Genomic DNA, 25491 nt, shown 5'->3' with positions numbered 1-25491 from the left:
AGGATCAGCAGGACCTTTTTAATCAGGGTTGAAAATTTAATGGTTTGCTAAATGTTAGAACCAATTCTGTGTTAACCATATAATGCTTGTGATCGTGGGTAAAAGGCATTATATGCCTATACCGGTGACAGACAAAGTTGGTTCTTGGAGCCGAGAAGCCAGTTAGAGCAAGATCTGAATCAGAAGAGCCTATGGACTTCTTAAAAAGGTTGGCCTTATGATTAATTTGCTCCATCCTGCCTTTGTCCCATCCTTGCTATGCCCATATTGGCATAACCTGTAAGCACCAAAATTTCCCCGCCCTGCCGTGTGAAGGATGAAACTGGATGTCACAGAATGTGATTTTTAGCGCGTTTCGGAGAATCACACCATCAGGATAATCACAATTCCATGTAAGTGTGATTTATCCTGATGAGTCTGTCTTCGAAATGCGTTTAATCATTGTGACCTTCCAGTGCCATCACTTACACGGCAGTGCAAGCGGTTCACCCATATCCTCCATCGACGGCTATATAAAAGTTTATCTCCATAACTTAGAATATAATCAAAAAGTTAAATTTTCTTTGTCGCTCCATTGGGAGACCCAGACAATTGGGTGTATAGCTTCTGCCTCCGGAGGCCACACAAAGTATTACACTTTAAAAAGTGTAACCCCTCCCCTCTGCCTATACACCCTCCCGTGGATCACGGGCTCCTCAGTTTTATGCTTTGTGTGGAAGGAGGCACACATCCACTCATGTATTCTCATATTAGTTATGTCGTTTGGAAGAAAAGAGGGCCCCCACGGGGCCCCCGGCATGTTCCCTTCTCACCCCACTATGTCGGCAGTGTTGTTAAGGTTGAGATACCCATTGCGGGTACAAAGGCCGGAGCCTCATGCCGTCTCCTTCACCATCCCTTAGCGGCTCTGGGAGAAGTGGGATCCTGAATGGTCATCCAGTTGCTGGGACCGTGCTCCCTCCGCAGCCCCTGTGGGAATCTGCCGGACCGGAGTCTATTCAACCTCAGGGACCGGGCCCTGCAACTATAAGGTACTCTGTGTCCCCATTGGGGAATGTGCAGGAGCGCACCTTCTTCCCGGACGCTGCGGCAGCTGCTGAATTGAGAAGACCGGCGGACTTCCGCGCCGACCGTGCCTGCTTGTCAGGCGCGGTCTCAAATTTAGTCCTCGGCTTCATCACGGCCTAGTCGCAAAAATCCCGCCCCCGGGCCTGCCTGTCAGGGGTAAGGGCGGGACTGCCGACCTGACGTCGGATGTGAGGGCTGGAGCATCCGGCATGTTACCTCCCCCCTCACTGATCACTGTGGGGACCCCAGATTCCCGCACTTTCCTGGCGCCGCCCACGGCTCCACTCCTCCCCTGAGATCTCCGGCAGCCATTTTTTGAGCATTCTGCCGGTGGAGGATTCTCAGGCACAGCTCTGCAGCTCCAAGGGGACCTAAAGCTGGGAATCTGGAGGCACACACACCGCTTGTTAGCGGTCGGTAAGCCACATCGGTCACCCGGTGCTGGTCCCCCCTAGGGTGCCGGAATAGATACGTATTATATATATATTTCTGTTCGGTCGGGCTGTATACCCTGTTTTTGCCCATATACCCTCAGTGATCATTCTCCTAGGAGACAACAGCATGTCGTCCACAAGGAGCAAAGCTGTTAAGGCACAGGGGGTTTTTGCGGCCTGTACCTCTTGTGGGGCTATGTTACCTGCGGGTTCCACCTACCCTCACTGTGAGCAATGCTCGACCCCTGTTTCACTTGCTCAGCCGGAGCCTCGGTCACTAGTGGACCCCTCGGCTCATGTAGACCCCCCTGCTCCCCCTGTCCAGGCGCCAGGGACAGAGTTCTCCTCTTTTGCTGAGAAACTCTCTGAGTCACTTTCACAATCCATGGCTCAGTCTATGGACAAATGGTCTGCCAAGCTACTAGAAGCTTTGCAGTCCAGACCGGTCCTTACACAGGCCCCGGCCCCTGTTGGATCGTCACCTCCAGGCCCCTCTCGGTCCGAGCCGCAGCGCGCTCCCAGGTTGGGCCCTAGGTCCCACACGGAGGACTCCTGCCAGGACCACAGTCCTAGACAGGCTAAGCGGGCTCGCTGGGAATCTTCCCCAACTTCTTCACGCTGCTCGGGTTCCCAGCTTGAGGACTCTCTGGAGGACGAGGCGGACGTCGCAGCTCAGGGTTCTGACCCTGACGTCGCCCTTAACCTTGATACACCTGAGGGGGACGCATTAGGGAATGATCTTATCTCGTCCATCAACCAGGTGTTGGATCTCTCTCCCCCGCATCCTACTGTAGAGGAGTCGGCGTCTCAGCAGGAGAAACACCAGTTTCGGTTCCCCAAACGTACACGTAGTGCGTTCTTCGATCACTCTAACTTCAGACACGCTGTCCAGAAGCCCAGAGCGGTTCCGGACAAGCGCTTTACTAAGCGCCTCACTGACACGCGTTACCCCTTCCCCGCTGAAGTCGTTAAGGGGTGGGCTCAATGTCCCAAGGTGGATCCTCCAGTCTCTAGATTGGCGGCTAGATCTGTGGTATCGGTGGCAGATGGCTCATCGCTAAAAGATGCCACTGACAGGCAGATAGAGCTCCTGGTGAAGTCCATCTATGAGGCCACGGGCGCGTCTTTTGCCCCGGCCTTTGCAGCCGTGTGGGCACTCCAAGCTATCTCGGCTTGTCTGACTGAGATTAATGCTGTCACACGTAATTCTGCTCCGCAAGTTGCGTCTTTGACTTCTCAAGCGTCAGCTTTTTCTTCCTACGCCATGAACGCAGTCCTAGACTCGGCTAGCCGTACAGCTGTGGCATCCGCTAACTCTGTGGCAGTCCGCAGGGCCATGTGGTTGCGCGAATGGAAGGCAGACTCGGCCTCCAAGAGGTTCTTAACCGGTTTGCCGTTTGCTGGCGAACGCTTGTTTGGCGAACGATTGGATGAGATTATTAAGGAATCCAAGGGAAAGGACTCATCCTTACCCCAGTCCAGACCTAAGAGACCTCAACAACGGAAAATACAATCGAGGTTTCGGTCCTTTCGTCCCTCCGCCAAGCCCCAATCCTCTTCGTCCAGCAGGCAGGAGAAAGGCCAGAGGAACTCCTATGCGTGGCGGTACAAGTCACGCCCCCAAAAGGCCGCGGGAGGCACTGCCTCCAAGGCGGCCTCCTCATGACTCTCGGCATCCCCTAACCGCATCCTCGGTCGGTGGCAGGCTCTCCCGCTTTGGCGACGCCTGGTGGCCACATGTTCAAGACCGATGGGTGAGAGACATTCTGTCTCACGGTTACAGGATAGAGTTCAGCTCCCGTCCTGCGGCTCGTTTCTTCAGAACCTCTCCGCCCCCCGCTCAGGCCGACACACTTTTTCAGGCGGTGGACGCTCTGAAGACAGAAGGAGTTGTGACCACCGTTCCCCTTCAGGAACGTGGTCGCGGTTTTTACTCCAACTTGTTCGTGGTGCCAAAAAAGGACGGATCATTCCGTCCCGTTCTGGACCTCAAACTGCTCAACAGACACGTGAGAACCAGACGGTTTCGGATGGAATCTCTCCGCTCGGTCATCGCCTCGATGTCACAAGGAGACTTCCTAGCATCGATCGACATCAAAGATGCTTATCTCCACGTGCCGATCGCACCCGAACATCAACGTTTCTTGCGTTTCGCCATCAGGGACGAACACCTTCAGTTCGTGGCATTGCCTTTCGGCCTGGCGACAGCCCCACGGGTTTTCACCAAAGTCATGGCATCCATCGTGGCGGTCCTACACTCTCAGGGCCACTCGGTGATTCCCTACCTAGACGATCTCCTAGTCAGGGCCCCTTCTCGGGTGGCGTGTCAACACAGCCTCACAGTCGCTCTGACGACTCTCCAGCAGTTCGGGTGGATCATCAACTTCCCGAAATCCAAGTTGACACCGACCCAATCACTGACTTACCTCGGGATGGAGTTTCATACACAGTCAGCGGTAGTCAAGCTACCGCGAGACAAACAGCTTTCTCTGCAGGCAGGGGTGCAATCACTTCTTCGGAGTCAGTCACACCCCTTAAGGCGCCTCATGCACTTCCTGGGGAAGATGGTGGCAGCGATGGAGGCAGTGCCGTTCGCGCAATTCCATCTACGGCAGCTCCAATGGGATATTCTCCGCAAATGGGACAGGAGGTCGGCTTCCCTCGACAGGAACGTCTCTCTTTCCCTTGCAACCAAGACGTCACTTCAGTGGTGGCTCCTTCCCAATTCTCTATCGCAAGGAAAATCCTTCCTACCCCCAACCTGGGCTGTGGTCACCACGGACGCGAGCCTGTCAGGGTGGGGAGCGGTTTTTCCCCACCACAGGGCTCAGGGAACCTGGACTCCGATGGAGTCTTCCCTTCAGATCAATGTTCTGGAAATAAGGGCAGTGTATCTAGCCCTATTGGCTTTTCAGCGGTGGCTGGAGGGCAGGCAGATCCGTATCCAGTCAGACAACGCCACTGCCGTCGCATATATCAACCACCAAGGTGGCACTCGCAGTCGTCAAGCCTTCCAGGAAGTCCGGCGGATTCTGCAGTGGGTGGAAGCCACAGCCTCCACCATCTCCGCAGTTCACATCCCGGGCGTAGAAAACTGGGAAGCAGATTTTCTCAGTCGTCAGGGCATGGATGCGGGGGAATGGTCTCTGCACCCAGAAGTGTTTCGAGAGATCTGTCGCCGCTGGGGAACGCCGGACGTCGATCTCATTGCGTCACGGCACAACAACAAAGTCCCGGCATTCATGGCACGGTCTCAGGATCACAGAGCTCTGGCGGCGGACGCGTTAGTTCAGGACTGGTCGCAGTTCCGACTGCCTTATGTGTTTCCTCCTCTGGCGATGCTGCCCAGAGTGTTACGCGAGATCAGATCCGACTGCCGTCGCGCCATTCTCGTCGCTCCAGACTGGCCGAGACGGTCGTGGTACCCGGATCTGTGGCATCCCACGGTGGGTCAGCCGTGGGCGCTTCCAGACCGCCCAGACTTGCTGTCACAAGGGCCATTTTTCCATCTGAATTCTGTGGCCCTCAACCTGACTGTGTGGCCATTGAGTCCTGGCTCCTAGCGTCCTCAGGGTTATCTCAGGATGTCATTGCCACCATGAGACAGGCCAGGAAGCCAACGTCCGCCAAGATCTATTACAGGTCTTGGCAAATCTTCTTATCCTGGTGCTCTGATAACGGTTTTTCTCCATGGCCGTTTGCCTTACCCACTTTTCTTTCATTCCTCCAATCCGGAATGGACAAGGGTTTGTCACTCTGCTCTCTCAAGGGCCAAGTATCGGCACTCTCCGTATTTTTTTCAAAAGCGCCTAGCCAGGCTTCCGCAGGTCCGCACGTTCCTGCAGGGAGTTTGCCACATAGTCCCACCTTACAAGCGTCCGCTGGAACCCTGGGATCTTAACAGGGTGCTAACGGCTCTTCAGAAACCACCTTTCGAGCCGCTGCGGGATGTCTCTTTATCACGTCTTTCGCAAAAGGTGGCCTTTCTAGTGGCAATTACATCACTCCGGAGAGTGTCTGAGCTTGCAGCGCTATCATGCAAAGCCCCATTCCTGGTGTTTCACCAGGATAAGGTGGTTCTGCGTCCGGTTCCGGAATTTCTCCCTAAGGTGGTATCTCCTTTTCATCTCAATCAGGATATCTCCTTACCTTCATTTTGCCCTAATCCAATTCACCAATGTGAAAAGGATTTGCACTCTTTGGATCTGGTGAGAGCACTCCGGCTCTACGTGTCTCGCACGGCGCCCCTGCGTCGTTCAAATGCGCTCTTTGTCCTTGTCGCAGGCCAGCGTAAGGGTTCGCAGGTTTCCAAGTCAACCTTGGCTCGGTGGATCAAGGAACCGATTCTCGAAGCCTACCGTTCTTCTGGGCTTCCGCTTCCTTCAGGGCTGAAAGCCCATTCTACCAGAGCCGTGGGTGCGTCCTGGGCATTGCGGCACCGGGCTACGGCTCAGCAGGTGTGTCAGGCAGTGACGTGGTCTAGTCTGCACACTTTCACGAAACACTATCAAGTGCATACCTATGCTTCGGCAGACGCCAGTCTAGGTAGGCGAGTCCTTCAGGCGGCAGTTGCCCACCTGTAAGAGGAGGGCCGTTTCGGCTCTTGTTATTGAGGTATTCTTTTACCCACCCAGGGACTGCTTTTGGACGTCCCAATTGTCTGGGTCTCCCAATGGAGCGACAAAGAAGAAGGGAATTTTGTTTACTTACCGTAAATTCCTTTTCTTCTAGCTCCTATTGGGAGACCCAGCACCCGCCCCTGTTCCCTTCGGGCTGGTTGTTCTTTTGTGTACACATGTTGTTCATGTTGAATTGTTCTTTTGGTTCATGGTTCAGTTCTCCGACCATCCTTCGGATTGAATTTACCCTAGACCAATTGATAAGTTTTCTCCTTCCTGCTTTTGCACCAAAACGGAGGAGCCCGTGATCCACGGGAGGGTGTATAGCAGAGGGGAGGGGTTACACTTTTTAAAGTGTAATACTTTGTGTGGCTTCCGGAGGCAGAAGCTATACACCCAATTGTCTGGGTCTCCCAATAGGAGCTAGAAGAAAAGGAATTTACGGTAAGTAAACAAAATTCCCTTCATTTCAGTAATTCAATACAAAAAGGCAAACACATATATTTATATAGTGATTACACACAGAGGGATCTATTTCACGTGTTTATTTCTGTTAATGTTGATGATTATGGCTTACAGCCAAAGAAAACCCAAAAGTCATTATCTCATAAAATTAGAATATTATATAAGACCAACTGAAAAATGATTTTAAACTCCGAAATGTTGGCACCTACTGAAAAGTCTGTACAGTAAATGCCTCAATACTTGGTTGGGCATCCTTTTGCATGAATTGCTGCATCAATGAGGCGTGGCATGGAGGCGATTAGCCTCTGGCACTGCTGAGGTATTATGGAAGCCCAGGTTGCTTTGATAGCCGCCTTCAGCTCGTCTGCATTGTTGGCTTTGGTGTCTCTCTTAAATTCTCTATGGGGTTTAGGTCAGGCGAGTTTGTTGGCCAATCACGCACAGTGATACTGTGGTTAGTAAAACAGGTATTGGTACTTTTGGCAATGTGGACAGGGGCCAATTCCTGCTGGAAAATGAAATTTCCATCTCCAAAAAGCTAGTTGGCAGAGGGAAGCATGAAGCGCTCTAAAATTTCCAGGTAGACGGCTGTGCTGATTTTGGTCTTGATAAAACACAGTGGAGCTACACCAGCAGATGACATGGCTCCCCAAACCATCACTGACTGTGGAGACTTCACACTAGACGTCAGCAGCTTGGATTGTGGCCTCTCCACTCTTCCTCCAGACTCAAATGAAATGCAAAATTTACTTTAATCTGAAAACACCTTGGCCCACTGAGCAACAGTCCAGTTCTTTTTCTCCTTGGTCCAGGTAAGACGCTTCTGGCGTTGTCTATTGGTCATGAGCGGCCTGACACAAGGAATGCGACAGTTGTAGCCCATGTCCTAGATACGTCTCTGTGTGGTGGATCTTGAAGCACTGACTCCAGCAGCAGTCTTCTCCTTGTGAATCTCCCCCAAATTTTTGAATTGCCTTTTCTTAACAATCCTATCAAGGCTGCGGTTATCCCGGTTGCTTGTGCAACTTTTTCTACTACACTTTTTCCTTCCACTCAACTTTCCATTAATATGCTTGGATACAGAGCTTTGCTGAAGAAGCTGGCGAATCACAATGACCTTTTGTTGCTTACCCTCCTTGTGGAGTGTGTGAATGACTGCTTTCTGGACATCTGTCAAGTCAGCAGTCTTCCCCCTGATTATGTAGCCTACTGAACCAGACTAAAGGACCATTTGAATGCTTAGGAAGCCTTTGCAGGTGTTTTGTGGTAATTATTCTAACTTTCTGTGATAATGACTTTTGGGTTTTCATTGGCTGTAAGCCATAATCAACATTTAGAGAAATAAACACATGAAATGGATCCCTCTGTGTATAATGACTCTATATAATAGAGGGATCTATTCCTATATATTTTATAGAGTCATTACACACAGAGGGATCTATTCCTATATGTGTGTAATGACTCTATATAATCTATAGGAATAGATCCCTCTGTGTAATGACTCTATATAATTTTATTATTATTTATTTATAGAGCACCATTGATTCCATGGTAATGTACATGAGAAGGGGGTTACATACAGAATACATATACAAGTTACAATAGACAGACTAGTACAGAGGGAAGAGGGCCCTGCCCTTGCGGGCTTACATTCTAAAGGATTTTTGGGGGGGGAGACAGTAGGTGGGGTGTAGGTTGGGCGGCAGCTCCGCACGGTGGTGGGGTCATTGAAGATTATAGGCAGTTATAGGCAGTAATATATATAGGAATAGATCCCTCTGTGTGTAATGCCTCTATATAATATACTGTATGTGTTTCCCTCTTTGTATTGAATTACTGAAATAAATTAACGTTTTGATAATATATTTTGAGATGCACGTGTATCTGGGTCGGCATAAACTGTGTTCATAATTTTTCCAGTTTGTTGTAGCTCATCACAGGTGAGACTATCCCTGTATATCACTTCACCACCACCTCACAGATAAAGACCCTATTGTGCTCTGTACTTTACTGATCAAGCACCAAAATGCGTCAGCTGTGCAAAAATATTGCAACTTAATCACAAAGTGTAGTGTAGGTTCCCACCTGAAGACGTCGCCTTGTCGTTGACGCACAATATGATCAAAATGTACGGTAAACCAAAGTTACAAATCGATAATGCATGCAAAGCTCTCACGTGTACCCCTTTTTTTTTTTTTTTGTTTAAACCTTTAAAGCCACTTTATTAAAGTTTCACTTGTATTCCTAAAAGGACAAAATAAAGCATTTGTATTTTTGTTAGGTTGTGTGACACTTCATCATTTTATGGTCAAAAATAATTAGTCACTCCTTATACATTCACAAGTTATCTGTCGGTCACTTTTTTTTTTTTCTTCACTTTTTGTCCCCCAGGCATGGAAGAAGCAAACTGCGAAAAGACTGAATTTCTCACCGCATATCTTAGCAACGTGGACGACTTCGTCTTCTTGCCCGGCTCTTTGGGGCGCATGCGCACCAAGAACAATGTACCTAAACGTAAGTGAAGTGCAACCTGCTTGTCTGAATAAATGTAAAAAAAACAAAACATATAATGGGTCTCAAAATTCCTTGTGAAGGGATATCCTCTCTAGTTTTTTCTTTACTGTGTATTCGATTCCTTGGCCTTGCTTAGATGGGTCTTCTGGTTTACCCAAGTCGTAGACTAACCATTCTGTAAACTTTTTTTGTGACTAGAGGTGAAACCTCATTTAATACTGTCCTGATCTTCTTCTAAATATTTTTGTTTTAACCCTTTCATAACTGTTTTATTTGGAGAAAAAAGTGTTTCCTACTGTTCAACGTGAAGACCATGACTTGTGTTACACGGTTGCGGTTGGTCCACCTCCATATACATGCCACATTGGGCTTCATGCACCTGACCGCTCTCAGCAGTACATAGTTTCCGTGATTAGTATTTGTGATCCTGGAGAGGTGGACATTGTATATAAGCAGGCACTTCGTCTTCCAGGTCAGTGTTGTCCTAAAGCTGTAGGAAACTCAAAGAAGAAAAAAATATCGGGCACATTCAATGCTCGTTCCTATGGCAGTAAAGGTGACCTGAGAGAAGTGTACTGTCATGTCTGTACTAGAAAATTAGAGAATAGTGGTAAGTCCTTCCTTCATTTTCAATGCATTTCTAAGTCCTCCTTCAATGCATTGAAAATTGAAAGTGCTTCAAGCTATAACTTTTTGCATATACCACTGATGCATTAGTGGTTATATGAAAGTAAGCTTCTGTGCTGCGATCAGGTCATCATGGCTCAATAGTTAAAATTTGTATAGAGGCTCAACCCCGTAAAGAAAGACATGGATGAGAGTGAGAACTGATCAGTTGATTTCACAGTTCCTCAGGGGCGTGACCAAGTTTTTCCATGCCTTAAAGTTGCCATTTGGCATTTGTTTGCATAACTAGAAATCGTTGCTGAGGCAAAGCTGAGTGAGGGGCAATTCTTTGGTGGTGGTGGCTGCAGCTTATAGTCACCAAATCTGGTGACAGATTCCCTTTTAAGGCTGGCATGTATCTGAAGAACAGGGCCTCAGTAGTCAGGAAAGGAAGAGTTACTGGGTATGGGTGGTTCCCCTGACCTGGTCAGGCACCACTGGGTACTGCACCCATGCTGGGTCAGTACCTTCAGGTAATCCAAAGGCTGAAATAGGGTATGTACGCACAGACACATAGTAACCAGGTCTCTCACACACCTTAGAGGGGACCCTTGGGCAGACCCAAGAGGGGGCGTGGCCTCCACATCTCAGCTAGTGGTGCTGGAGAGGCTGGAAGCTAGGTTGCAGTGGCAGTCAGAATAGGAGGAGGAGCAAGCCAGTCTGAGGAGAGTGTACAGAAGTTGCTGAGAGAAGCAGACGTGCACACACTCTGGTCAGACCCTGCACGTGTATTAGCCGTTAGCGGCGGCGAACGGTTACCAGTAGTTGGACAGAAAGACGCTGAGGAAGCCAGTTGGTCAGGAGGACACTGAAGGACTCAGCTGGTCATGTATGGAGACCTCTGGTGGCTAGGCACGCACAGGGAACAGGTCCCTAGAGCCAGACATCCATTTAGTGGTCTGCTAAACCTGCTGGTGAGGTGGAGAACAAGTCCCACACCAACCAACACATAGTCCGAGCATCAGCAGCAACGAGGGGGCCCATAAGGAGGATCGAGCCTGAAGCTATCCACCAAGCTGCCAGCAAACGGACCAGAAAGGGGAGAAAAGGCAGCTGCGACTTCCCTGGATGAATCCCACGGCACTTTAAGTCAGGGGTTGTCCGAAACAAGAAGTGCTAGGAAGGCGAGTCAGCAGTCACCCTTATGCCAGCCTGAAGGATACCTGGTTCTCACTTGGTGTATCTCAGCATCGCCCGGGTTACCTCACAAAACCAGCTGAACATGAGTAAACGAGTTGAAAGACACTTTGGACTGTGGCTGAGTTATTCTGTGACCTGTGGTTACACACACATACACCCGAGCCCCTGGGGCCGGCCTCACTCTCGGGAGGCCATACCACCTGACTGCAGATTCCATCAGACCCAGACGCTCGTTAAACTGCAGTGTCGGTCACCTATAACCCTGACCGCAAACAGAGAGTGGTGTCGCGACTCAAAAGTAAATAACCTGACATACCTGTTGCCAACGGTAATCAAGTGGAGCCCCTGTGGCGTCCCAGAAGGTGGAGTGACGTCCCTGAGGCGACCGCTACAGGTGGGCGACACATATGCACAACGCTCTCCATTTATTTCAATATAAGCTCTACAAACTGATGGAAAGGTCACATTCTATATTTCTGTAGGTGCTTCATAAATTTGGGCGTGTGACAATTACATAGTGCAGTGGTTTTCATAGCTCAAGAAGGAGGCCTTAGTGGTCAGGGACAGAAGTTTGGCTGCGCATGCGCAGCTCTTTTCATTTCTATAGGTGCTATGAAAATTGTGGTGTTAGACAACTGCATAGTGCAGCAATTTTTAGAGCTTAGATACAAGGTACTTGAGTGTGCTATAAAAGCGTAGTAGCTCCTCCATTCCTTACAAATGGTTTTGTTTTTCAGATAGATGCTGATCTCAGGGCTTAAATTTGCATACATTGTACATCTATGCCATAAATGACCGGTATGGGAACATCATTTTGCAAATATACTCCAATATTTTAGAGATTTACGGCTATAGCTCAACAGTCAGGCTAAAGAGTTGCAACTTGAGTGCGACCCTAACATTTTTCTAAGGACATCACTTAGAAGAATCTGTGAGTTAGCGCACAATATTACTACTACTTACAAATGGAGACATTTTGCTGTGGACTTTTATGTCAATATGCCATTTTGATTCGTACCGTAATATATAAGATGCGTTTTCATTGTCTCCTATCTTTTTATTTTGCCTTTAGATGATCCAAAAGTCATTGTTGCAAATTTAACGGTAAGAATCGTTTGTAATATATCTGACTTTTTTTGCACTTATTTTGCTCTTTCTAAGTAATTAACCACAATATGGTCTGAATAATAAGTTCACTGCATAACCAAATTTAAAACACTCGTGGAGCAGAAGGTACTCCACAAAAAAACAGTGATTTCAGTATAGTAAAATAATTTATTTATTAGGTACATATTAAAAATCTAATATATAAAGGTGTGTGTGTGTGTGTGTGTGTGTGTCCGGGATAGGCATCTGCACCGTCGCAGCTACAGCCACAAAATTTTGCACACTCACACTTCTGGACCCCGAGAGCGTCATAGGCTATGTTTTGAGGGGAAATTTTAACCCCGCGCTTTGCAGTTATTCACCAAAAAACCTGCCTCCATTAAAGCGAATGGAGCTGGGAGCCACAGTGCAGCCAGAACTTCAGAAGAATGCGCAGCCACGCCCTTATATGGAATGTTGGCATGTCACAATGCAGCCAGGGAAAGAGACACACAGACAGGGAAAGAGGTAGACACAGACAGGGTAAGAAACAGACACAAAGAGACAGACAAAAAGACAGACAGACAGGTAAAGAGACAGACAGGGAGACAGCCGGGGAAAGAGACAGCCGGGGCACATTACTTGGACAATTTAGTTAAATCTGTGTGGAATATCTGTGGTGATGAAATATATGTTGTGAAATGCTTCTATTAGCTTAGTTTTTGTCTTTTGATAATTACATTTCTATCTATTTTTTTTGTGGTTTTTGTGTACAGAATACATTTTTGTTAATACATTCTATTTTGTTAACAACCGTTATTAACCCGGGCAAAGCCGGGTAGTACAGCTAGTATACATATAAAACAGTAATAAGTATAATAAATAATGGTGCTTCAACAGGAGGGACGATATATCAGCAGAAATATTAGGGTTATAGTAGGCACAAGAGTAAACAAAACCTAAATATATGATACAAATTGAATATATTATTGTCTAAAAAATTCAAGTATTAGTGAATGTGTCTGGTTTATGTAAAAATTTAAATATTCACAAACAGGAATAAAATTCATTAATGGTGTTAAAATAAATCTAATCTAAATGCAAAATATGTTTGTTTAGGTAAAACGTGACATATAGTATCAATGTCCAAATAATAAATTCGTATAAATTTAAAGAAAGGAAAGGTAAATTGCAACATAGAAAAGCTAATGTAATCCAATGCAGTGTGTATGTTCTGCAAGTTACGTGAGGCATTTATGTTGCTAAGTGCTTATCGGTGACCAGTGAGGTGAAGTGTTTCAAGTATAAGGTGCAATAGTGATTGCTGGAAGCGGACAATAATGCATCCAGATAAGGTTCAATGACCGAAAAGGTAAAGTGCTCCTGTGTACCTACCTGTAATTACCTGGTGTATAGTGCTGTGTCGTCCCTCTACCCCCGACGTACGTTTCAATATACTTTTCCTCAGGGGGCGTATGTTCAGGTAGAGGAAATGGATCTTAAATACCCCTGTAATCACATAGAACTTAACTCCCATGTGGCGCATGAATCTCAATAGTGATTAGGTCTAAAAATACTCTCAGGTCCGCGGCGTGGGATGCAGATGGAATACATTGTGGTCATGTGTGCCGCTAGCTCGAGAGATGACGTCTCACCATGGGAGCGCATGCACTTAGAGTTAGTTCTCGTGATTTAAAACCGTGTGATGGATGTTGAAAGACTAGTGTAATTGTGGAGGCATATATCAGTAAAGAACGGAATATTTTAGTTAGAATTACTGTGCACTATCCATAATTCTAAGGAAAAATAACAAGAATGTGTGTGAACATAAAAATAAAAATGTTGATGTATTAGATCAGGAGTATGTGATATGAATGTCAGTGCGTACACGTGTGTGACATATCATATACATATTTATTATAGTATGCTAGAGTGAAAAACCTTATTGAAAGAAACAATAATATAGAAATAATTAAGTAATTAAGTAATGTTGGATTAAAACAACATATATATCCCACAGAAGGATCAAATGTTATTTGAGCAGCGTTTTAAAGGTTATCATGTTACAAAATAAAACAGGATTTTATTGTTTTTTTTTTTCTCGAACTTTATTATTATTATTTATATTTTTTATTCTTTTATATTATGATCTCTATAAAAACAAAAAAAAGCAAAAATCTTGTTGTCATGGTAGTTACTGGGGCTATGTTAAACTTCCACTACCTGTTCTTTCAGAGAACTGAGCATGTGCAGAAGTCATCATAAAGGGAGGATTGGAGCCGCAACATTGCCTATTGTGATTGGTGGATGATGTGTTATCTATAGTACATTAGTGTTACTGGTCTTTCTAATCCTGTCTGTGATGAAAATGAGACTTTTGAAACGTTATCTGTAGAAAACAGGAAGTGTCTAAAATAGCCCAAATGGCCACTGTGAAAATTGTAATATTTCTATTTATTTATATGTTTTAAATAAAAAAAGAGCTATAAAAATAATTGTAAAATAAAAATTAATTTAAAACAAAAACTTGAATTTAAACGATTAGGTAATTTTTTGGTGATACTTAAAGTAAAAAAAATGAAGAAACAGGTTTTTCGTTTTTCATTAATCCCCTTTTGGGCTCATGCATCCTCACATTATTAATCAAACATTATTTATTGCTGTGCATCCCCAGCCTTGTTGTTTGACTTAAAGTAAAAAAGGGAATATATAATTTTTTTTTTAATTTTTATTATACAAATTGAGAAAATAAAACAAGGGAGGAAAGAGAATCAGAAAGGAAGGGGTAACTGGGATAGAAAAAAAACAAAACTTTAAAGAGATTGTCAGCAGGTTTTTGAAGTGTAACCTGAGGACAGCATTTTGTAGGGGTTAAAAAAAGAAATATCAACCATGCCTCTCTTATCTGGCTGTGTGCTCTTGTTTACCTAAACTAAAGTCTGTCACTTAGTGATTATCATTGCTAGGTCTAGCTGGCATGTGCACAGCAGTCCAGCACGCCCCCTCCTCTGACACCTCACTGTCAATGTATAATCTCTATTGAGAGTCTGGGTTTGGGGGGGGGGGGGCAACTCTCAGCTCTGCTGCTTTGCTAAATCTAAAAATTATCTCAGAAAAGTAGAATAATTCCCACACAACGCCTGCAAAGGCTTCTTAAGCATGTAGTATGGTCCCTTAGTCTGGTTTAGTAGGCTACACAATCATGACTTGAAAGATGTCCAGAAGGCAGTCATTGACACACTCCACAAGGAGGGTGAGCCACAAAAAGTCATTGTTAAAGAAGCTGGCTGTTCAGAGTGGAAGGAAAAAGTTTGGTAGAAAAAGGTGCACAAGCAACCAAGTAACTGCAGCCTTAATGGGATTGTTAAGAAAAGGCCATTCACAAATTTGGGGTAGATTCAAATGGAGTGGACGCTGCTGGAGTCAGTTCTTCAAGAGCCACCACACACAGACGTATCCAGGACATGGGCTGCAACTGTTTATTTCTTGTGTCAAGCCACTCATGACCAATAGACAACGCCAGAAACCTCTTACCTGGACCAAGGAGAAAAAGAACTGGACTGTTCTCAGTGTCCAAGGTGTTGTTTTCAGATTAAAGTAAATTTTGCATTTCATTTGGAAATCGCGGTCCCAGAGTCTGGAGGAAGAGAGGAGAGGCCACAATCCAAGCTGCTGAGGTCTAGTGTGAAGTCTCCACAATCAGTGATGGTTTGGGGAGCCATGTCATCTGCTGGTGTAGCCCCACTGTGTTTTGTCAAGACCAATGTCAGTGCAGCCATCTTCCAGGAAGTTTAACAGCACTTCATGCTTCCCTCTGCCGAAAAGCTTTTTGGAGATGGAAATTTCATTTTCCAGCAGGACTTGGCCCCTGTCCACACTGCCAATAGTCCAATACCTTGTTTACTAACCACAGCATCACTGTGCTTGATTGGCCAGCAAACTCTCCTGACCTAAACCCCATAGAGAATCTATGAGAGACACCAGAGCCAACAATGCAGACGAGCTGAAGGCGGCTATCAAAGCAACCTGGACTTCCATAACGCCTCAGCAGTGCCACAGGTTGATCGCCTCCATGCCAAGCCGCATTGATGCAGTAATTCATGCAAAAGGAGCCCGACCAAGTATTGAGGCATTTACTGTACAGACTTTTCAGTAAGTGCCAACGTTTCTGAGGTGTAAATATTTATTTTTTCAGTTGGTCTTATATAATCTAATTTTCAGAGATAATGACTTTTAGGTTTTCCTTGGCTGTAAGCCACAATCAACTTTAACCACAATAAACACTGGAAATAGATCCCTCTGTGTGTAATGACTCTATATAATATATAGGAATAGATCCCACTGTGTGTAATGACTCTATATAATATATAGGAATAGATCCCTCTGTGTGTAATGGCTCTATATAATATATAGGAATAGATCCCACTGTGTGTAATGACTCTATATAATATATAGGAATAGATCCCTCTGTGTGTAATGACGCTATATAATATGTAGGAATAGATCCCTCTGTGTGTAATTACTATATGAATTTCCCCTTTTGTATGGAGTTACAGAAATAACTTTTTGATATTCTAATTTATTGAGATGCACTTTTATTTTGAGCTCCTGTATATAAACAATTATTGGGAACAAGCTAAAGGTCTTGAAAATGGTGATGACTCAAAATACATATTTTGGAGATTTGCTGTTTTTTAAAAAATAAATAGTTTGTTCTTTTTGGCATTTAGTGTAAGAACAAAGATCAGCACTTTAAGCCTTATCTGAAGCAACATCTCCCAAAGAGGCTGCACTACGCCAATAACAGAAGGATAGAGGACATCCATCTGCTGGTGGACCGGACGTGGCATGTGGCAAAGTTAGTCATTGATCAAGTTAAACCATTAAAAGTTTTAGTTTATTATATATATTATATGTATATTTTTGTATATTTAGACTGAAACTCCTACAATCAAAAGTCATGGATTTAAAATCACCATACGAGTCTATTGCGGTTTCAGATGGTTGTAATTCATGGTCTGTAATGCCCAGACTGACCATGGGACTTCAATATACAGCCAAGTGACACATTTAAGGCTGTAAGCTGAAGTCTGAAGACCCATGGTGAGTCTGGGCATTGTGGTTCGTTATGGACTGTGAAATATTCCCATCTGAACCAGGATATGGGGGACCGTGAAAATCACAAACACTACATGGATGCCATCCGTGTGCTGTGTGTTTTTAACATTGCAATGGGTAGGAGAAGCTTAAAGGGAACCTGTCAGGTGCAATATGCACCCAGTACCACAAGCCGTTCTGGGTACATATTGCTAATCCCCTGCCTAATCGTCCCTGCATACACTAGAATAGTGTATGCAGAATACACTCCCCTGAAGAAGAGGTGAAACGCGCGTAGGGACAGGTGGGGTACTCGAACTGCTGCAGAACTGGTTAGTACTATGACTTGATATTACAGAGATTGCTGGTGTTTTGTTTGTTTTTTTTTCTTTTGCCCACAGTAAACTACTAATGTCATTAGATATACATATGTATATAGGGCTCTCCACACTAAAACGCTAGTATGATCAAGCAGATGATGCATAAAGTGGCTGTTAACTAAAGGGGGTAGTGATTTCATTCACATAACTACTAATTAAGATATGCAACATCAAATTACAAACAAGTGGTTAACACAAGCTTAAAATGCTATTTATGTATACACCTTGTTTGCATTTTTATCTACACATGCATGCAGAAAGTGTTAAAAAGTGTTAAAAAATATTTGACAGTCTGCACTCTGTATATCATAGTCTATATTGATTGTAATCATTGAATTGCTCTGCACACAGTTCTGTTAACCCCTTGAGGGCTCCTTGCTCTATTATGATTTTTAAGTATAATCAATAAAGTTTTGTATTTTATCAATATTGGACTTGTGCCACATTCTTTCTCTGTTGAATATAGTATCACAGTGGTGTCCTGGCACTCTTAATAAGGTTGGGGAGTGACCTATATATTAAATACACTAGAATAGATAGAGATCGCTAAAAAAAGTATTTCTAAAGATCCCATATAATATGTTAATAAGCGCAGGGGCTAGACGCAAGGGCGTTATTTCCCTTGGCTAGTTTCACCGCTCATCACATCCCAGCATCCCTCCTGTTTGCGAGCTCTGCAGCAAAGGAGAGAGCAGGGAGGTGCTGTGACGAGTGGGTAAACTCCGCCCACAGCCCAGTCACTCACGGAGATGGGCTGTCCGCGGTGATGTTGGGTGAGCAGGAAGTTGACATGACGACATCACTGGATCCCCGAGGTCATGGAGTCCGGGGTTCAGTTGATGGGGGAAGAGCGGTCCGCAATAGCACCGCTCACAGGCACTATTGGCAACACAAGGTATTTGAGAGAAACCTTGTTTCTCAATATATCATTGTGGTTAGTATTGAGTAAGTAGTTGACTATTCGTACTCATGCTGTTAGCGAGTACTGTCCGCTACTCGCATATTTGTTATGAGTAGAGGGCGTAATGTAAGTCAATGGGAAACACTCCCTAAGTAGTAAGTAACCCGAAAGCCGCACTATTCGCTACTTGCACGAAAAGTACGGCTTTCGGGTTACTTGCTACTTAGCGAGTATTGCCCATTGACTTACATTGCACCCGCTACTCGTAATATGCAAGTAGTGGACAGTGCTCGCTAACTACTCGCTCAACACCAATTGTGGCCAATAATGAATATGGGTCAACCACCCCTCTAAGCTTCCCCTTCCAACTAGAGAACCCAGGACTGGTGACATCTAATATTGGCTGACTGTACTTCACCCTTATATACACACACACTGTATTTAGACAAATTACTACCAATATACACACAAATGCACATCATACATTCAAATAAAAGCAATGACGTCTTTACGGGGTGCAGGTCACTCTCCTACAGAGAAATGCTGTGGGTGGGCAGCATGTATCAGTGGACCAGTTTGCTTTTAAGGAGGGGCATTGTAACAAACTGCAGACCCTTTGATTACCACTAAGGTTTTGTGGCATAAATGGGTCAGTTCCTATTTGTGACAAAATATGCAGCAGAAGTTCTCCAGATTATACAGATAGCTTAAATGTAGTCTTGACATGGAGTGACTGCTCAAACTAAGCACAGGGGCTCAGTTAAGTCTTGCCCTGGCCACATGGTTCGGTGCACCTTCCCACCTACTTGTTTTGCATTTGTCTCCTCTTTTTTTGGTACCAAGAAAATTAGAGCTGTCAATCAATAAGAAGGGGGAAGTGTAGATAAAGGAAAAACAAGTAGGCGGGAAGGTGCACCCAAATGTTTGGTCTCTGCAAGAGTGCACCAAGCGCCTGTTCTTGGTTTGAACAGTCACCCTGTGGTCACACAATCCCTTTACTAGGCCCTCTTTTAACCTTCAGTGCATTCAGACATCCACGTTTCAATATATACAGTTAGGTCCAGAAATATTTGGACAGTGACACAATTTTCGCGAGTTGGGCTCTGCATGCCACCACATTGGATTTGAAATGAAACCTCTACAACAGAATTCAAGTGCAGATTGTAACGTTTAATTTGAAGGTTTGAACAAAAATATCTGATAGAAATTGTAGGAATTGTACACATTTCTTTACAAACACTCCACATTTTAGGAGGTCAAAAGTAATTGGACAAATAAACCAAACCCAAACAAAATATTTTTATTTTCAATATTTTGTTGCGAATCCTTTGGAGGCAATCACTGCCTTAAGTCTGGAACCCATGGACATCACCAAACGCTGGGTTTCCTCCTTCTTAATGCTTTGCCAGGCCTTTACAGCCGCAGCCTTCAGGTCTTGCTTGTTTGTGGGTCTTTCCGTCTTAAGTCTGGATTTGAGCAAGTGAAATGCATGCTCAATTGGGTTAAGATCTGGTGATTGACTTGGCCATTGCAGAATGTTCCACTTTTTTGCACTCATGAACTCCTGGGTAGCTTTGGCTGTATGCTTGGGGTCATTGTCCATCTGTACTATGAAGCGCCGTCCGATCAACTTTGCGGCATTTGGCTGAATCTGGGCTGAAAGTATATCCCGGTACACTTCAGAATTCATCCGGCTACTCTTGTCTGCTGTTATGTCATCAATAAACACAAGTGACCCAGTGCCATTGAAAGCCATGCATGCCCATGCCATCACGTTGCCTCCACCATGTTTTACAGAGGATGTGGTGTGCCTTGGATCATGTGCCGTTCCCTTTCTTCTCCAAACTTTTTTCTTCCCATCATTCTGGTACAGGTTGATCTTTGTCTCATCTGTCCATAGAATACTTTTCCAGAACTGAGCTGGCTTCATGAGGTGTTTTTCAGCAAATTTAACTCTGGCCTGTCTATTTTTGGAATTGATGAATGGTTTGCATCTAGATGTAAACCCTTTGTATTTACTTTCATGGAGTCTTCTCTTTACAGTTGACTTAGAGACAGATACACCTACTTCACTGAGAGTGTTCTGGACTTCAGTTGATGTTGTGAACGGGTTCTTCTTCACCAAAGAAAGTATGCTGCGATCATTTACCACTGTTGTCATCCGTGGACGCCCAGGTCTTTTTGAGTTCCCAAGCTCACCAGTCAATTCCTTTTTCTCAGAATGTATCCGACTGTTGATTTTGCTACTCCAAGCATGTCTGCTATCTCTCTGATGGATTTTTTCTTTTTTTTCAGCCTCAGGATGTTCTGCTTCACCTCAATTGAGAGTTCCTTAGACCGCATGTTGTCTGGTCACAGCAACAGCTTCCAAATGCAAAACCACACACCTGTAATCAACCCCAGACCTTTTAACTACTTCATTGATTACAGGTTAACGAGGGAGACGCCTTCAGAGTTAATTGCAGCCCTTAGAGTCCCTTGTCCAATTACTTTTGGTCCCTTTAAAAAGAGGAGGCTATGCATTACAGAGCTATGATTCCTAAACCCTTTCTCCGATTTGGATGTGAAAACTCTCATATTGCAGCTGGGAGTCTGCACTTTCAGCCCATATTATATATATAATTGTATTTCTGAACATGTTTTTGTAAACAGCTAAAATAACAAAACTTGTGTCACTGTCCAAATATTTCTGGACCTAACTGTATCACTTCTTTTTGCCTTTTTACCTAGAAAACAATTGGATGTGTATAGAAAGCCATCCGGCAAATGCAGCTTCCAAGGAGACCACGGCTATGACAACAAGATAAGCAGCATGCAGGTACCAAAGGGGAACAGTCTTGGGAGCTTTAATTCAATAGTTGATCACCTAAAATCTAGGGGAAAACAATGACTGCCCATCTAGTAATCTGGAATTTTTTTTACATTTCTGGAAAATATCAGGGTTTTAATTCGGGTGAAAGGCTTCTCTAACTAAAACTTACTAAAATTATTTTTCTTTCTTCCAGACTGTTTTTGTTGGCCATGGACCTTCATTTAGATTTAAGACCAAAGTGCCTCCATTTGAGAACATTGAACTCTACAATGTCATGTGCGGTAAGTGACCGTCCCGGCTTTTCTTCTTCTAATTTTAATATTGCAGCCGTAAAGTTTGTGCCATGGGCAACAGTTTATCGACTAGAGTAGTTTTCGATGGGTCATAAATAATTGAAGATAGTTGGACTCCTGCCGCCGTCAGTGATCTGTTGGCACAGTGCTGCAGTATTAGGCACAGCCACAATCGTATGTGTGGTGCTGTGCCACCAGCCGATTGCTAGAACTGTTGGGCAGTCTGATCCCCACCGGTCAGATAATGAGGACCTATCCTTAGTGGACCATCTAAATTGCAGTCTCATTTCACCAACGTTCTAATTGCTGTCCCTCCACTTTTGCCTGGGTCCCAGAATAGCATAACTTACAATTTTGCAGCCCTTACAAAGTAATTTTTCAATTTTTCTCCTCTTTATTGAAGCCCTTAAGGCTACTTTACACACTGCGATATCGGTCCCGATATCGCTAGTGTGGGTACCCGCCCCCATCTGTTGCGCGACACGGGCATATCGCTGCCCGTGCCGCACAACATCGCCCACAGCCGTCACACATACTTACCTGTCCGGCGACGTCGCTGTGACCGGCGAACCGCCTCCTTTCTAAGGGGGCGGTCCGTGCGGCGTCACAGCGACGTCACTGAAACGTCACTGAAACGCCGCCCAATAGCAGCGGAGGGGCGGAGATGAGCAGGACGTAACATCCCGCCCACCTCCTTCCTTCCGCATAGCGGCCGGGAGGCAGGTAGGGAGAGCTTCCTCGCTCCTGCGGCGTCACACGCAGCGATGTGTGCTGCCGCAGGAACGAGGAACAATCTCGTTACTGCTGCAGTAACGAGATTTGAGAATGGACCCCCGTGTCGCCGATTAGCGATTTTGCACGTTTTTGCAACGATGCAAAATCGCTTATCGATGTCACACGCAACGGCATCGCTAATGCGGCCGGATGTGCGTCACGAATTCCGTGACCCCAACGACTCCGCATTAGCGATGTCGTAGCGTGTAAAGCCCGCTTTAGAATACCTTTTCATTGCACTCATAGTGTGATGCCAACAAAGTTGCCCCACAAACACTGATACCACCACAATGAAATCCTCCACATACACAGTATAACGACCTCATCACAGTATGATCACCCGACTGACTCCCACACAGCACTTCATGTAGTATAATGGGATTACAAACCGTATAATGGCCCCCAGAACTCTTCACACTATATAATGGCCCCCACTAGCACTACAAACAGTATAATGCCCCCACACAGCTCCCTGCACTGCATGATAGACACCACATATACCTCCACACTGTATAATTGCTTGCATACAGTATAATGGCCCTTAACTAGTCCTCCATAAAGTATAAAGGCTCCATATATTACAATGGCCTCCACATAGCCTTCCATATAATATAATATAATTTACCCACCATAGTTCTCCATATAGATTAGTGCACCCCCCTGTAATTCTCCATATAGAATAATGCACCCCCTATTGCAATGGTGGACACAAATGGAAGAGGACCCCTGTGCAAGAATAGTATATGGGCCCCTCTTTCTGTCTGTGATTTCAAGGTAAAAATAAGCCTCCTTACCTCTTGGACCCCTATGCAGCTGCACACGTTGCCCCAATGATAGGTCTGCCCCTGCCCCATAGTCCTTCATATAATATAATGTACTCTCATAATTGTAATTATAATATAATGCACCTCATATTCCTTCATATAGAATAATTCACCCCTCCCCATAGTCCACCATGTACTATAATGTACCCACCATAGTTCTCCATATAGTGTAATGCATACCCCATAGTCCTCCATATAGTATAATGCACCCCAATACTGCTGCATACAGAATAATGCACACCCCGTAGACCTCCATATAGTATAATGCACCCCTGTAGTTCTCCATATAAAATAATGCACCGCTATAGTCCTCCTTATAAACAAAAATGCACCCCATATTTTTCTATATAGTACACCCCAGATAATGCACACCCCATTGTCCTCCATGTAAAATAATGCACCGCCATAGTGTCTTACCACATCAAAGTGACAGGGCGGATACGCCCTTACTTACGTAGCACTCACTAATATACAAATTAGGAACACTGAATACAGTTTTATGGTAAAACAATAATGTAACAATTTATTAAGATTGCATCAGGATAATGTTCAATTATGGAATGGCAGAAACAATATTACCCTGTTCTATTGATTCAATTAATGTAAAACATACAATCAATGTAAATCATAGTATATAGAGAAATAAGCATCAATGCATTACCAAGTATTGTAGCATCACTTCTCAACCGGTGGGACCTCAGTGTTAGGCCCGTTTCACACGTCAGTGAAAAACACAGACGTTTTTCACTGGCGTGTAAAACACGCACATGTCCCTGCGTGTGCCGAAAATCACGGCACACGTGGGTTGTCTAAGTGCAATCCAGGCTCCGTTCTCCGTGGCCCTTGATTGCACTTAGAGATTCACTCACCTGCGCCCGCTCCCGCTGTCCATGGTGCTGATCGCTCCTGCAACGCAGCATCCGGCCGGCGGTGACTCCTGCAGGAGCTACTTCCGGGTCGGCTGTGTCGCGCATCATGAATATGCGCGACAGTAATCAGCCGGCTTAGAAGGAGCAAGCTGCACGGGCTTTAGAGGACATCGCTGGACGCCGGGTGAGTTAAAATGTTTATTATTTTAAATGCACGTTTTTTTCTGGCACGTGTTTCACGGACCACACCACTGCGTGGTCCGTGGAACATCAGTGATGCCAGAAAAAAATGGACATGTCTCCGTGCAGCAATCACGCACACGCGGGTACGCTGCACGGAGACACGTGCAGTGAAAAATCACTGACGTGTGAGCAGACCCATTCATTATAATGGGTCTGCGTATGTCAGTGATTCTGGTACGTTAAAAAAAAAAAAGCACAAACGTACCAGAATCACTGACATGTGAAAGGGGACTTAGCGAGAAGGAGAATACGCTGGCCTTATCATCACAGAAGTGCGTCCACTATACCTTCTGGAAGGTCCCTAACTCGCTGAGCAGGGCCCCCCTTTTTATATACAGCTCCCACATCCTCCTCCATCACAGCTGCGCAGTATGTTTAAGCCAGATCATCAGTCAGTATCTTGCAGTTGCGCAGTATGGTTTTTTTTTTCACAAAACTAATTTTATGATCACAGCACAGTGCTTCAAGGTTGTTTGTTACTAATTAAAACATAAGATTTCAAGGTTCTCCAGTATGTTGTTTTTCATGATCACAGCATATCGCTCTAAGATTGTAGCATATAGACAGCATGACTTCCATAATCAACTATTCTGAAGAATGGATACCTATCTTAACCCGGTCACACACTCATACTTGTCTCATTCGCATGACATAGTCCTCCTTATAAAAAAATGCATCCCATATTTTTCTATTTAGTTCAACTCATATAATGCACACCCCATTGTCCTCCATATAAAATAATGCAGACCCTCTAGTCCTCCATATAAAATAATGCACATCCCAAAGTCTTCCATATAGAATACAGAACTCATAGTCCTCCATATAAATAATGCAGAGCCTATAGTCCTCCATATAGAATAATGTACCCCCATAGTCCTCCATACAGAATAATGCACCCCTCATAATCATCCGTATAGTATTATGGCTACCGGTGTACTCACTGATTTCAAAACAAAAATCTAATATATTATTTCATTCACCTCTCTACGGTCCCCCACTGCTCCAGTCTCATCAGCATGTCTTCTACAGCTCTGCTCATCTCTTTGCTGAGTGGGCACGCTGTAGTGACTGCATTGCACCAGCTGCGCTGAGTTGTCAGAAGGCAAGGGATAATGATGGAGTTGGGATTGTCAGTGGATCGCTCCTTCTTTCATCATTGCTTTCAACTGTATCGTCAACCAGGATGCCGATACAGTTGAGCAGTGGGAGGGGGTTCTGGCACTCTGACCCCTCAACTCATGGGCCCCATAGTAGCTGCATTGTCTGACATCATTGGTGGTGCACTATTGCATACCACTTTCCATAT

The 25491-nt window shown here is 45.0% G+C and overlaps 1 protein-coding gene and 1 long non-coding RNA gene across 8 annotated transcripts in view; one reads left to right on the top strand and one right to left on the bottom strand.

The window, feature by feature from the left end:
• Positions 1-25491, top strand: part of ENPP2 (ectonucleotide pyrophosphatase/phosphodiesterase 2) — a 264936-nt gene that overhangs the window by 157330 nt on the left and 82115 nt on the right. For all 7 annotated transcript variants that reach the window (XM_075352916.1, XM_075352917.1, XM_075352915.1 and 4 more), the window contains exons 13-17: positions 8978-9100; positions 11979-12010; positions 16723-16850; positions 21101-21188; positions 21376-21463. In XM_075352916.1, coding sequence (XP_075209031.1) covers positions 8978-9100; positions 11979-12010; positions 16723-16850; positions 21101-21188; positions 21376-21463 — 459 coding nt within the window. The remainder of the gene's footprint in view (positions 1-8977; positions 9101-11978; positions 12011-16722; positions 16851-21100; positions 21189-21375; positions 21464-25491) is intronic.
• The window catches only part of LOC142317029 (uncharacterized), a 109102-nt gene that overhangs the window by 13639 nt on the left and 69972 nt on the right, over positions 1-25491 (bottom strand). The gene's annotated exons all lie outside the window — the stretch shown is intronic.

This window comes from Anomaloglossus baeobatrachus, chromosome 6, assembly GCF_048569485.1.
Source record: "Anomaloglossus baeobatrachus isolate aAnoBae1 chromosome 6, aAnoBae1.hap1, whole genome shotgun sequence".
Lineage (NCBI taxonomy): Eukaryota > Metazoa > Chordata > Amphibia > Anura > Aromobatidae > Anomaloglossus > Anomaloglossus baeobatrachus.
This window is presented reverse-complemented; position numbering and strand designations above follow the sequence as displayed.